The 15,179-nt window shown below is 37.5% G+C and overlaps 1 protein-coding gene across 1 annotated transcript in view; it reads right to left on the minus strand.

Moving 5' to 3' along the window:
• LOC126458001 (DNA repair protein RAD51 homolog 1) overlaps window positions 1–15,179 on the minus strand; it is a 79,370-nt gene that overhangs the window by 17,426 nt on the left and 46,765 nt on the right. Inside the window, exons 5-6 of the mRNA XM_050094776.1 lie at window positions 10,635–10,764; window positions 6,321–6,442 (exon numbers count right to left, since the gene is read on the minus strand). Of these exons, the coding sequence (XP_049950733.1) occupies window positions 6,321–6,442; window positions 10,635–10,764 (252 nt within the window). The remainder of the gene's footprint in view (window positions 1–6,320; window positions 6,443–10,634; window positions 10,765–15,179) is intronic.

The raw sequence follows: 15,179 nt of genomic DNA on the forward strand, positions 1-15,179 counted from the left end.
GCTTGGGAACCTGCTAGATATTCGCTTTCCGACTTGGGAACCTGCTAGACACCCACTTTCAGATTTGGGAACCTGCAGTAAAGAAACCCACCCGTGGCTGACCATGCATGGCTATCGGGCTTGGCCCCTTGGTGATGGGATTACCAGTCTTGAGATTGGTAGTGGCATAGCCACCATGGACCAACGCAAGGATTTTCCGAATTACCAAAAATGTCAATAGTTTAGGCGAATTTTTTGCACCTTACCCAATGAGACACCAAAATGAAAATAAGTTTTCTAATAGAATGAAATGAGCTCTGCTGAATGGTGTAAATGAATGTAATGTGGTAGGTGTCCATTTTCAGATACATGACTTTGAACACGGGTATATTTTGATACATTCATGTTTTTTAGCAAATTTACAGGATGATAGTACAGTAATTAAACACACAAAACAGGCCAAAATTTATGATATACTAAACACCCAGACAGACAGTAGTTTGGCAAAAAACCAGGCCCATAGCGCACTTTCTCCACTACTTATGCCTCATTAAACTATGGGGCAAATTTCTCGCAACATGATTTGTTGCCCACTTTGAACTGAGATTATTCCAAATGCATTGCTTTCTGAACTCTACTTGCAACATTTGTGTGTAGAGCACACAAAGTTGTACCACTATACCCAGAGGCAAGAGTCTAGCTCTTTTACATTAGGAACAGTGGAATGCCAAACTTACGATTTCTTCATGACTTTTCGGTCTCTGTAAAAGTGGTCTTCACGAAAATGGCTCTAGCACATGAACCAAGATACAGGTGAGCCTGAAACTTTGCAAAAGTTCATGTAGGGCCCTCAGGTATATCCTGTACAAATTTCATCAAAATTGACGATGGTCGAGCTGGGATCATCTTCTAAACTGGGACACTTGACAAGGACTGACCCAAAAGTTTCTTCATCAATAGAAATGAATATTTGTTGGCAGGATTAGCCAGATTTATTCAAGTTAAAAGCTGCTTCAGTGGGTATCCTTTTTCAGTCACAATTTGATTCTATTTAATTTTATATTCTTCTGCTGGGATTTCATCTGACACAGTTGCATCATATTGCTGTTTTAAATCACGAAAGCATAACTGAAATTTGAAGTCCTCAATACAACTTGAAGTCACAGAGAGATTTATCTTTAATTTCAGCTCCTGAATGAAGGATTGTTTCCTCAGCCATCAACTGAAACTTACTCTAATTAAGTTGTCTACTGTGCACTCCAGCAAATTCATCAAGTCCCTTAACATGCTAAATGTCAGTGATATTCTCACCTTTCTCGCAGTGTATCAAAATTTCTACCTCTTTCTTAATGAACTTCATTTTCATACTCACTATTTCTCCTTGAAATATCCACATTCTATTACCCTCCATTCTGAAAATATATTTTGCACACAGGCTCCTGAGATGATGATGATGTTGTTGTGGTCTTCAGTCTAGAGACTGGTTTGATGCAGCTCTCCATGCTACTCTATCCTGTGCAAGCTTCTTCATTTCCAAGTACCTACTGCAGCCTACATCCTTCTGAATCTGTTTAGTGGATTCATCTCTTGGTCTCCCTCTATGATTTTTACCCTCCACGCTGCCCTCCAATACTAAATTGGTGATCCCTTGATGCCTCAGAATATGCCCTACCAACCGATCCCTTCTTCTAGTCAAGTTGTGCCACAAATTTCTCTTCTCTCCAATTCTATTCAATACCTCCTTATTAGTTAGGTGATCTAACCATCTAATCTTCAGCATTCTTTTGTAACATCACATTTCGAAAGCTTCTATTCTCTTCCTGTCTAAACTATTTATCATCCACGTTTCACTTCCGTACATGGTTACACTCCATACAAATACTTTCAGAAACGACTACCTGACACTTAAATCTGTACTCGATGTTAACAATTTCTCTTCTTCAGAAAGGCTTTCCTTGCCATTGCCAGTCTACATTTTATATCCTCTCTACTTCAACCATCATCATTTAACCATACAGTAAAGCTGCATGCCCTCGGGAAAAATTACGGCTGTAGTTTCCCCTTGCTTTCAGCCGTTTGCAGTACCAGCACAGCAAGGCCGTTTTGGTTAGTGTTACAAGGCCAGATCAGCCAATCATCCGGCCTGTTGCCCCTGCAACTACTGAAAAGGCTGTTGCCCCTCTTCAGGAACCACATGTTTGTCTGGCCTCTCAACAGATACCCCTCCTGAGATATGAAAAACTGGGCAAATGTACATGTCGTTTGTGCTCACGGTAACTAATGACACAACTACTGTACTAAGCATGCACTTTAAGGGGAGACAGTGGTAGAAATAATGAAAAATTTACAAATCTTTTATTTGCTTGGCAGTAAATATAATTAAGATTATTATCAAAATTTTTTCCTTGAAATTTGAACTACAAATGGCATAAAAAAATTAAAACCCTAAGCAGAGTAATGCGCCAAGCCCGCTTTTCAATGTACCAAATGGAGGAAAAATTTTATTGCAGAATTTGGCAAGTGAACTTAGAAAATATAGCTTTAGAATGCTGTGTTTTTTTTTTTTTTTTTTTATACATAACAGCAGTGTTGTAAAGAAGGCTGTAGAGCCATTTTCTGGTTCAATCAGTGTGGTATAGAAGGCTGTGGAGTGTAGTAAACAAGTTTTGTGCTGTTCAGTGGAATTCGAGTGACGCTTGATTTATTGTGCCATTCTTTGTGCAAGGTTGAATCTGTTGATCCTTTTTACGGCACCTAGGCCTGGTAAAGTATTTAAAAAATATAGTAAGTCCCATATTTCCAATATAAGGTGAAAAACTGACATTGAGGTTAGGGTTGGGCCTGCAGATGCAAACATTAGCTTGTCTCCAAGTGCATCTCAAATAAAACTTGGGACAGGGATTGTGTCAGAAGAAACAAATCATGACAGAAATAGAGGTTTCAGAATTGTGGATCTGGAAATGGTGGCAGAAGCACTTAGAAAAGCCTGCAAGTGCTCTGTTTGTGGAGGAAATGTGGATTTGGTTGATGATGGAAAGAGAGAAGGTTTCGTTTGCACATTGCACATTTTGTGTCAAAACTGTGATGCTGACAGACCATTCAAGGCATCAAAGGTCAGTAATAGAATCTATGAAGCCAATATGAGATTTGCTTATGGACTAAAATGTATAGGGATTGGAAGAAATGGTGGAAACCTGTTATGTGGTATTATGAACATGGCTGGTCCTCCCCTAAAATTTTCTGCGATGAATACTGCTCTCCTCAAGGCAGTTGCAGAAGTAAGTGAAGAGAGCATGAAAATGGGAGTCCTGGGGGCAATTCAAGAAAATTGTGAAGCAACTAATAGCAACGATATAGCAGTTTCCTGTGACAGTTCCTGGATGAAGAGGGGGCAATACTTCACTGCATGGAGTTTCAACAATCATTAGTGTCGACACTGGAAAAGTATTAGACTTAGAGGTGATGTCTAAATATTGATCTGCATGTTCCTTGCACAAGAAATATATTGACGCAGGTAAAGAAACAGAATGGCAAGAAGCCCATAAAGCTGTTTGTAGCAGAAATTATGCAGGCACCAGTGGTGGGATGGAAGCTGAAATTCGTTTTCCATAGATCTTTGCAAAAGTATGGAGTAAAATACGTACAGTATTTAGGAGATGGAGACTTGAATGCTTTCAAGAATGTAGTTGAAAGTCAGCCCTATGGAAAAGATTGCACTGTTGAGAAACTGGAGTGCTTAGGCCATATTCAGAAGAGCATGGGTGGATGACTCCGACTACTTGTTGCATACAATAAAGGCAAGCTACTAGAGGATGGGAAGTCACTGGGAGGTAAAAACAGACTAAAAAAGAGGAGAACTGACAGCCTACAAGTCTATTATGGTGCTGCAATTAGAAGTAACCTCACAAGCTTGGACAGTATGAGGAAAGCAGTATGGGCCATTTGGTTTCATTACTTGTCGACAGACACTACACCTCAACATGGCCTCTGTTCTAATGAATGGTGCCAATTTTTGAAAAGTAAGGAAAGTGGGGAAGCTTATACCCACAAAAATAACCTTCCTTATGAGGTTTCAATGGCCATTACACCAACATTTAGAGCACTGGCTTCACCAGAACTGCAAGAAAAATGTCTGCATGGGAAAACACAGAACCCAAATGAAAGTTTCAGTGCTCTTATTTGGAAATGATGTCCAAAGACTGTGTTCATTTCCAATTTGGCAGAGAAGATCTCTACTTTGGAAGCTGCAGTAGTGTTTAATGATAGGAATGTGGCAAGACTTCACATCCTCAGCAAGTTGGGCTTTACACCTGGAGTCTTCACTGAGCAGATACTGCAGATCACCGATAAGTAAAGAATCGTGACGACGGAGACTTCAGTCCAGAACATACAAAAAATTGCTAAGCAAAGTAGCAGAGAAGCTAAAAGAGCTGTAGAGGATGAAGAGGAAGAAATGGAATATGGATACGGGGCAGTTTTAGCTAAGGTATGATAGATTTTTTAACATTTCATCCAAACTTTAAAATGATTTTTCTGCAACTTAAGGTTTTCTGCTTTCAGGAACATATATATCAGAAACTATTGGAAGGATTGCAATGAAATTTGGCACACCTATTCTTTTACTTTGAAGCAATATTTAAGAGGAACAAAATTTTAATCGAGATATTATACACAGTTTTGTGGTTGATAATGTATTGAAAAGTATGCTTGTAAAAAATGTTTGAATCCAAAATATCACAGAAAATAATAGCATTAATTTACCAAAATGTTACTGCACTTAATTGTACACCTATTACTGTAGATTATTTTACCATTAAAAAAATTTGCCAAATTTGCCTCGAAATATGAGAAAGTGTACCTTAAAATAATAATGCAATAAAAAATTCAAAACTATCTCACTGCATTAGATTGTTATTAAAAATTCTGAATTTTTTTTTAAAAAATCATATTCGATCTCTATTCGTAAGTGTGCAAAATTTCAATGAGATTGAACAAAAAATGGCAAAGATATGGATTTACAAAAATATCAGTGCAAGACTGCCACTGTCTCCCCTTAAACCTGAACTGCATGTAATCAAAACTGCTGATAGTTAATGCGCACATGTATGAAGTTTTTTGTTATGTAGCCATTATAGACCCTACCACGAGTTAACCAAATGTGAAGACAAATTTATAGATTGAGGAGCAGTGTAGAACTTTTCTTTTTTCAGTGTAGAACTCTTCTTTTTTCCTCCAAAAGCACAGATGGGAATTGCATATTTATGAATACTCCATACATTATCACTTATTTTGTTTATTTGGTAATGGTATCCTGAACCACATACAGCATTCTAAACTCTACACCACTATTTACAAAATAATTTTTATCCATTCTATTAGTAATATAGAAGCAATGTCTAGAAAGTAAGTTCCATTGGCCAATTAAAACAACAAAAAATGTTATGGAATAAAGTACTTCACTCCAACCTGAAATACAAATCATTAACTATGTTTGAACGTGTCACCTGGGTTAAGAGATCTGTCAACATGAGACACAAAATTGTTTTATCCAGTACCAAAGTTTGAAATTTCATACAATGACATGCAATTGGCAACAGCATGTCTACAGGTTAGTCATTCTGCACTCTCTTGCTAGCAAGGAAAACTTTCAGGTCCAATAAAAAAGAAAATCACACCAGGCAGTCATTTAAATGGTCATCACATTCAACATAGTAATGAGATAACAACAGTTCTGCTCTTTTTGAATCATTGCTTGGTGCACTCTCTATTAATGACTGTGAGATCCAGAACAACATTTGTAAGGCCTTGTCAAACTTCTGTTCATCTGGCAGCATCCAGAAAATTGGTCTAAAATGCACATGGAGCCAACATGGTTATCTGTATGTTGGCCTTCATCATCTTTTCTTCAACACAGACTGATTCACCTCTTACCACAATTTTTTCACACTGCATTCCACAGCATATATATTGTTCCATCCTTCAATGAACCACCTGACTCACACCCATGCCATGAGCACTGTCTTTATAATTACACTTAGAACAATACAAACATACTGGTGATAGCACTAGGATCTGCACAGCTTAATGCAATTCACAATGGATATAATGATCTTCTTGCATGTTATCACAACCCACAATTAAGTGTCTGCACTGTCATCATCTCTCTCTAAGAGTTATGACCTTCTTGTGACTGCAGTGCAGTTGCACCTTAAATTTCCAATAAAACTTACTTTCTGATTATTCTTTTAATGTCAGACATAGTGTGACTTCAGCAACTTAATTTTCATTCAAAAATAATCAATTAAACCTTCCTGTAGTTAGGTAATCTGTTTACAACTTACCTAGTGGTTGAAGCATGAGCCATGATGTTGCCACCAATAGGCTTCTTTGGATCAGCAGCAAATAAAGCAGCACCGTCAACTTGTGCCACAACCTGATTGGTTATAACAACAGCAACCCCAAACTGTGTAATAAAACAACAAGGTAACAATAAGCTTGGATTTTATCCATGATGGGTACACATTCATGGTTTTATTAAATTTGAAATTTAGCTTTAAAGATAACAATAATAAATGGACAGCACAAATGTTAAATCTCTTATTAACATACTAATAACAACATGACTATCAAAACCAACAGGAGACAGAAAGTGACAAAAGTACTGTTTTTATAAGTGTGACTTTTTCCAGCAGCAGATTTTCTGTCAGTGCTTTAGAGAACACATTTACAGCCAGATAATCAGATAATTTTCTAGTAATGTAGAAAAGAATTAGTGCTGCTTCTACACTAGCTCCTGTGCTTAAACTCTTTCACTACGGGGAGTTTCACAGCATTTAAAGCAAGCTATCTCCCATATGCCAGTCCATTTGAGGCTCAAGCTTTTTTATGTTTTTACTGGACTTTATTTCGGTGTTGCTTGATCGCAACATTACCAGTTAATCTTGCCAAACATTTGTCACTTACTGTAAACATAAAATATGGAGTTTGAACACTACACAACCTTGTTGTCACACTACTGCTAGAATCACAAGTCCATAATTTTGTGTAATACCACAGAGGCTGTTTCACACAAATTTCGTGTAATTGCACTATATTATTTAAGGAAGAGGAGGAGGAGGCGATTAGTGTTTAACATCCCGTCGATAACGAGGTCATTAGAGACGGAGAGAAGCTCGGCTGTGGGAAGGATAGGGAAGTAAATCGGCCATGCCCTTTCAAAGGAACCATCCCGGCATTTGCCCAAAGCGATTTAGGGAAATCACGGAAAACCTAAATCAGGATGACCGGAGACGGGATTGAACCGTTGTCCTCCCGAAGGCGAGTCCAGTGTGCTAAGCACTGCACCACCTCGCTCGGTTTATTTAAGGAAGATCAGTCCTTATTAAAAGTATGTGCTGGTACATTATACAAGCTAATCCTTGCATAGCTGAAAAAGTCACAAGATTAGCATGACAGTTAAAGAATTTACATCAACCACATTACTGGATGAAGAAGATTTTATCTTGTCTGTTGCAGAGTTCATTTATCTATTTTGATGTACTTAGGGTCCTCTGGGTACTAAGTATTCATACCACAGCTGAGCTTGTAATATAAAGCTCATTAAATGCCGTCGGAGGAGAGAGGCTAAATTCCATTCAAAAGTGACAAGAACACATACAGCTACGTAACTGTATTGCCTTTCTTTGTGTATGCAGCTTACATTCTCTGAAGTACAGACTGACTATTATTTTCAGATTCACAACTGAAATGATTTCTACAATTGTGGGTGTAGTAAACTCAGTTATTACATTTCATCTCTGCACAAAGCATGACCATATTGAAGCTGCTCCCATCTCACAATTGCTATTAAAGGAAGTTCCATGGTGGATGTAGCTCTGGACTTTAAATCGAGAAACAAAGAACAAATCAGACAAGAAATACAACTTCAGCATTTTACAGAGTCCAGCAATAGGGGGGAGGATAAAGAAGCAGAGTTCTGATTTGAACTCTCACAGAACATTCTGTCGACAATTTTTCCACTACACATAATATCCTTCAGCCAAGAGGAAAGCCACTGGATCAATGTAGGAAAATGAACTCTAACCCAAAAAAGCTAGAAAACCATGAGTTACCTTATTGATTTCAGGAATGTGTGTGTGTGTGTGTGTGTGTGTGTGTGTGTGTGTGTGTGTGTGTGTGTGTGTGTGTGTTTGGGAGGGGGCAGTAGACCAAGGGATGCTGGAATCCTATGCTGTAAAAAACATGTGGTTACATACATCCAGAACATAAGCAATGAGTTTTGTCATCTAACTACCTTCTTCAAAAAGCACCACCCTAGTACTGCTGTTAAAAACACATGAAAACAGATCACAATGTGCCTGACGTATCATACCTTAGGTTCCTTCCTAAAGAGAAAAAAAATAAACACCAATTACAGAGGTTGAGTGACACAGGCTAAGAAACATCCTCTTATTATGAGAAGAGCAGGAGGCAAAGGTGAATGGAATCATTATAGGGAGAGTAAGATGTCATATATGGTACATTAATTAGAACTGAGCCAATTGCAGTTTGGAGATGACAGGCAGAGTGAGAAATAAAACTAAATTAAAAGACAAAGAGAAAATGAAAAGTGGAAAGAATAATGCATTGAAATGAAGATATTAGGAAGAACACACACACATAATGGTAGGTGACAGTGATAATTAAATAATAAAATGAGACAAGATTATAACAAATGCCAATATGTCAGATGAAGGGGATGGGATTACGCTAACCGTGGTAAACACAGGAAGTTGGAAGGATGATAGAGCAAGTTACAATCTACAGAATTTAGTGAAATTAGTGCTTGGTGAGAGGACCCAACTGTCCCTTGTAATATAACAAGCATTCAAACCTCTTGTGACATCCTGTAGAGCAAGCTCTACAATGGGGGAATGGGACACCACCAAAGCAGGTAGCTCTTTCTCCACTCATGTATTCTGCCAGTTTGGTGTTCATCCCTATGTAACAGAACATGCAGTCAAAACATACGCTGACATACTTAAATTAAAATAACTTTGTGATTGATGATTTAACAAGTTAACTCATAGCGGGCAGATGTCAGCCAATCTCTCGGGCTCCACCTGATCGCTGTGTTGTCTGTTTTGAAGGTACTTGCAGTGGGTGTCTTGTCAGGAGAAGCAGGTTATACAATACGGAGGGTGGAGAGTAGCTGGCAATGCCATTCCCTGCTACAGACATCTGTTAATCAAAAAAATTATTTTATGCAAACTACAAGCAACATGAGTAGCCCTGTTTTAATGCTGGACAGTTTGCCAGTGATGAGTCTGGGCAGGCAGTAGCGGAAGTTACATAGAGCAGGTTTTACTGCAAGAATTATTGCAGGGGTAGGAATCCTGAACAAGAGAAAGTAATTTGAAAACGTCAAACAGTCGAAAAGGATCTTGCAATAATTACAGTCCAGGTGGCGTAAGAAGATCCCTGACAGCTTGCATCTCTGTTGCCAGCTTTTAGCTGCAAAGCTCAAATGGCTGCATGCGAAAACAACAGCCATTTATAGAGCTGTGACAACCTGAGGCACTGTCACAGAGACATTTACAAAATCGTGTTACATGACTGGTTGTGGCAGGCACACGAAGCTGTCACATCTAGCCTACTGGAACTGTCGAGGATCAACTTAATGCTGACTCAACTGTAGGAATTCTCTGTCTGCTCACCTATTCTGCCAGTTTAGTGTTCATCCCTATATAACAGAACATGCAATGAAAAAATGTGCTGATATACTTAAATTAAAATAACTTTGTGATTGATAAGCTGGAAAGTGATAGTCAATGGTGTGCCGATATCACAGTTAGACACAAATGTCATCAAACTGTACAGTATTCCTATACTGCAATTTTTACGTCTCTAATTTATTATTTACTCTCTCGCCTCCCCTCTCACAATGTGTGCAATCCCCATCCACCAACTTTATTTATTTATTTATTTACTTCTACTATTCTTTCCACTTTTCATTTTCTCTGTCCTTTTAACCCATCATTACTTCTAACTCTGTCCATTCTATGATCTCTGAACTGAAGTTTACACAGTGCTTATTAAATACTATTTCTGAATTGCCACACTGTTAAATTTTCCTTTGTGTCACAGGTTGTTCTTCCAATGACCACCCAGCCTTTTTCATCTAAATTCCTCAATATTTACTACTTCATCCCTCTTGAAGAAGCAACCTATTTTTCTAAACGCTAGAACTACTGCACTCTAATTTAGAACATTTTTATCAATTCTAGTGTGACCTGCATCCCATGAATGTAAGTTCTTGTCAACCTTGCTGTCAACTTTTAACCTATTTTTGGAGTTTTCTAGAATGGCAAAAGTCAATCTTTATTATTTCTTTCTTTTATCTATTAGTTCAAGATTTTAGAATTAAGTGTTTTGTCACAAATTTTACCTTCTGCACACATCTATTAAATTCTGTTTCATGTTTCTTCAATCTTAATTTCTAAAAATTTAACAAACCTACACTACCATTTATGAAAACTGCAACACAAAGAATCATATCTATGATAGAGCTTTAGACTACAGACAGGGGGCATTGTAATACAGAAATTTCAACAATGGTTACTTGCATTAAGAGCAAATCAACTGATTTCAGAGAAAAGTGAAGATCAACTGCATACCTCATCAGCAAGCCGTAATAACATACGCAGGAAACGTGCTAGGTGCATTTGCCTTGCCGAGAGCTCTCCTCGTCCTGAGTAATCGGTACGGTACAGGGCTGTGGCACTGTCCACAACCAAGAGTGCATACCTACAAAGAAAAAAACAAAGGAACATTTCTCACAACACACCAGTGACAATACAGTTTTACAAATAAATCTGTTTCACACACAAAAGACGAATGAAACAAATAAGTTCTGGTATGCTGCAGCAAAATCTTGCATATCTTTTGGAAAGACTGACCAGAAGCAAAGTGCTGGGACCCTCATCATTTTCATACGGAGTTGTAAATAATGGAATGAGTAAAGGTAACAACTCACTGTGTAGATGAGGCATTGAATCACTGATAAGTGCATATCTGCTGCCAACTAGCTGTCACCTACTCTTCCCCAAACCTCCCTCCTATTTGTTGCATACTTTCTCTCCTCTCCCCATTCAAGCCGCTGTGCTGGCACAATGTAGTCATCCAGGAAAATGCAGATGTGTGTGTGTGTGTGTACTCTATTGCTCTGATAAAGGATTTGTTTGAAAGCTAACAACGTTCTCCGTCTTTTTCATGTACCTGTTGACAGTGCCCAACAATTCAGTGAGTTTTTACTTTACTACTCCTATACCTGTATTCCACTATAGACTTTCCATCATAATACTAATACAGAAACTTCTTAGGAGTCTAAAGATGAATGTGCTGATGTTTATAATGACTTGACATGTACAGTATGATCCACCACCACAGCCATAGAGAAATATTAAGGTAAGATGATAGAATAATTTCAGAATGCAGCTCACAAGAATGAAAGGAAATGCACCAAGGGCCAAAGAAATAAGCAAGAGCTAAAGAAATAAGCACAAGCTAAAGAAGAGAACACTGAGGAAGCAGGTGCCTTAAAATCAGAAATTTGAGATTCCATACAACAAATCATGATCTGTCAGTTCACCTAGTATAGAAGAATATAGAAAAATAAGGAAGCAAAAACAGGTTAAAGCAGATCAGTCAAATGGCAAATCTGATAGAACTATGGCCTAGGAGATTCATTAATGGGACAAATCAGTAGTGCTAAGCAAGAAATGCACAGTATAAAGCCAAAATGAAACTGGGGGGGGGGGGGAGGAGGAGTTAGGACTGAAAGGCACACACTACAATTTTCAGCGTGATAGTCATCATAGAAATATAAATAAGAAACACACACATTTGGAAAGCAAGGTGACAAGGTGAGACTATCCTACTTGTTCTTATAGGTACAAGTCCTGATGTCAATATTATTTTTCCCCCTTTCTGATATATTTTTGTTAATAATACACATAAAAACTTTAATAAACATTCACAAAAACAATGGGTACAATAGTTACACAAAAAATCCAATTTCTTATTCAAGCAGGGATTCATAAAACTTTTATTACAAAGTAATACAACACATTTTGTACTGAAAGCAGGTTGGTTTTATTTGGGATTCCAGTACACCCTATTATTCGTCACTGTTTTGGCTAAAAAACCCTATTTTTCAATATAATCTCCATCCAATCCAACAGCCTTATGCCACATTACTGGTAGGATCTGTATGCTTGCACAGTACCACTCTACTGGCTGATATTGGAAGCAATTATTATCCATACTGTACTCAAAGTCCAAGAACTTGATAATTACTGGTGACTTTAATGTTGATTTCCTAAATGAGAGCAATAGTAAAGCTGATTTAGTACATTTAATGGAGTCTTACAATCTGATGGCAATAGTACATTTCCCAACTAGGGTTACTGTTAACAGTAAAAGTCTGATAGATAATATAATTATAGGTAAGTCTAAATGCAATGAGATCACTGTACATACAATCCTTGGCCTTTCTGATCATGGTGGTCAATTGCTTAGGCTCAATTACATCAGTGTGTGCAAGAGTTTTGAGCATTCTTGGAAATCTTTTAGGATAATAAATGAACAGGGCCTTCAAAAATTCAATGATAGCCTAAAAGAGATAGATTGGAGACCAGTTTATAGGGAAACAGATTTAAACAAAAAGTACAATTCATTTTTAAATGAATATATGTCTGTATTTGAGTCCATCTTTCCCAAAAATGTAGTTAGAAATAGTCATATAGGCAATGCCAAGAAGTCTTGGATCACTACAGGGATAACAACATCTTGTAGAACAAAGAGGATGTTATACAGTTCTCTCAGGACTTGTAATGATCCAAAGAAACGACAACACTACAAACTTTACTGTAGCATTCTCAAGAAGGTTATAAATAAATCTAAATGTGCATAAAATCAGAAACTGAAAGCTCAGAATATAAAATTAAAACTATAAGGAATGTAATAAAGAGGGAAACTGGCAGGACAACAGGGAACATGTCTCAGGTAGAAATTAAAATAGGGGACAGTATCACAAAGAAACCTGAGTTGGTTTCAGAAATATTTAATAACCACTTTTTGAGAGCAGCAGAGAAGACAGGCTGTAATGGTTCTATGGAAGAATCATTGTCCCTCCTACAGAAAGCTATTAGCAACAGAATCCCACAGTTATCTTTACCTCCAGTTACTGTAAGCGAAGTCATAAGAGTAATTAGATCATTAAAAAATAAACATTCTGCTGGTGTGGGCAATATTTCTGGTAAAATACCGAAACACTGTTATAAATTTGTTAGTCCCGTCTTATGCAACATACACAATACATCCCTACAAGAAGGGATTGTCCCTGACAGACTAAAGTTGGCTGTAGTGATTCCTCTCTTTAAAAAAAGGTGATAAAAGCATTGTTACAAACTATCGCCCAATATCCCTATTAACTACCTTCTCGAAAATTCTTGAAAAACTCATGCACAGAAGGATTGTTGACCATCTCAACTTCCACAGTATCTTAAGCAAAAATCAATTTGGTTTCCGTGCCGGTCTTTGTACTGAACAGGCAATATTCTCTTTCAGCCACCAAGTTTTGGAAGCCATTAACAAAAAAATGTCTCCAGTGGGTATTTTTTGTGATCTTACGAAAGCCTTTGACTGTGTAAACCACCAAATTCTTTTGAAAAAGGCAGAATACTATGGTTTAGGTGGTACTGTTGGCTTGTGGCTACAATCATATCTACAGGATCAGAAGCAGACTGTAATGCTAAATGGCTCTTCTGGAGAACCTGCCTCGTCTGAATGGGGCATGATAACGTGTGGTGTGCCTCAAGGCTCCGTTTTGGGCCCACTGCTTTTCCTCATCTTTATTAATGATCTTCCTCTTTTTTCTGAGACAAACAGCAAATTTTCCGTTTGCTGATGATACCACAATTCTAATTGATGATCTGATTGATCATGATCTTGAACAAACTACAAATACTGTTTTTAATGACATCTTAAATTGATTCGCCTCAAATGGTCTCTCACTCAATGCAGATAAAACTCATTATATGAGGTTCCATACATCACAAAGTAATCTTGATGAAATTAACATAAAATGTAGAGATCAACCAATGCAGAAAGTCGAAGATACAAAATTCCTGGGTGCTTACATAGACAGCAAATAATTGGTCAGTTCACATTCTTCATCTATGTAAAAAACTTAGCTCGGCAACATTTGCATTACGGGTAATTTCTTCAGTGGCTGAAGTTAACACCTTTAAGGTTGCCTCCTTTGGCTACTTCCACTCATTAATGTCATATGCTACCATATTCTGGGGGTACCAACCAATTGGAAAAACAAGTTTTCACCATCCAGAAAAAAGCAATCAGAATAATGTGTGGGGTCCATCAAAGACACTCTTGCAGGCACTTGTTTCGGAAGATAGGTATCCTAACAACTGCCTCACAGTATATTTTTTCCTTGCTGACCTCCGTGTGCAAAAATTATTCTGTCTACCAAGACAACAGTAAATTCCATGGCTATAACACCAGAAACAAAAACAATCTACATTTCGAAATGAAACGTCTCACTCTGGTACAAAAAGGAGTTTACTACTCCAGCATTAAGCTGTTCAATGCTCTACCACTACATATCAAATGTGTTCATACAGAACTGCCAAAATTTAAACAAGTTCTCAAAGATTGCCTGACAGAGAAATCTTTTTACACTGTGGATGGATATCTGAAAGAAAATGTATACCATCACTAAACTTATTGTGTCTAGAAGTAGTTCAATTGATTTTATTGTGCAACAACAAATTGGCTGTACCTGTATTTACTCTTGTAGGCCTAATATCTGATTTAACTTTGTGCTCTTATCTTTAACCTTTATTTGAAACTCCTTTTTCTGTTAAATGGTTGTTATGTTATCTAGCTGACATTGTATCTATTACTGTATTTATAGTATGTCTTACTTAAACTATGTACATTTTGGCATTGAATAGCCCTTGTATTTATTGTAAGTTTAAATTGAAACCTGTACAATTTGACACGTTCCATATCCTTGTGATTGACTCACTAACTGGATCTACGGAACATGAAATAAATAAATAAATAAATGTCTTGCTTCATCAATGGCCCTCCCCACCTTCACATATTGCTTCCCGTAGGATGCATCCTTCATTGGGCCA

This window comes from Schistocerca serialis, chromosome 1, assembly GCF_023864345.2.
Source record: "Schistocerca serialis cubense isolate TAMUIC-IGC-003099 chromosome 1, iqSchSeri2.2, whole genome shotgun sequence".
NCBI classification, from domain to species: domain Eukaryota; kingdom Metazoa; phylum Arthropoda; class Insecta; order Orthoptera; family Acrididae; genus Schistocerca; species Schistocerca serialis.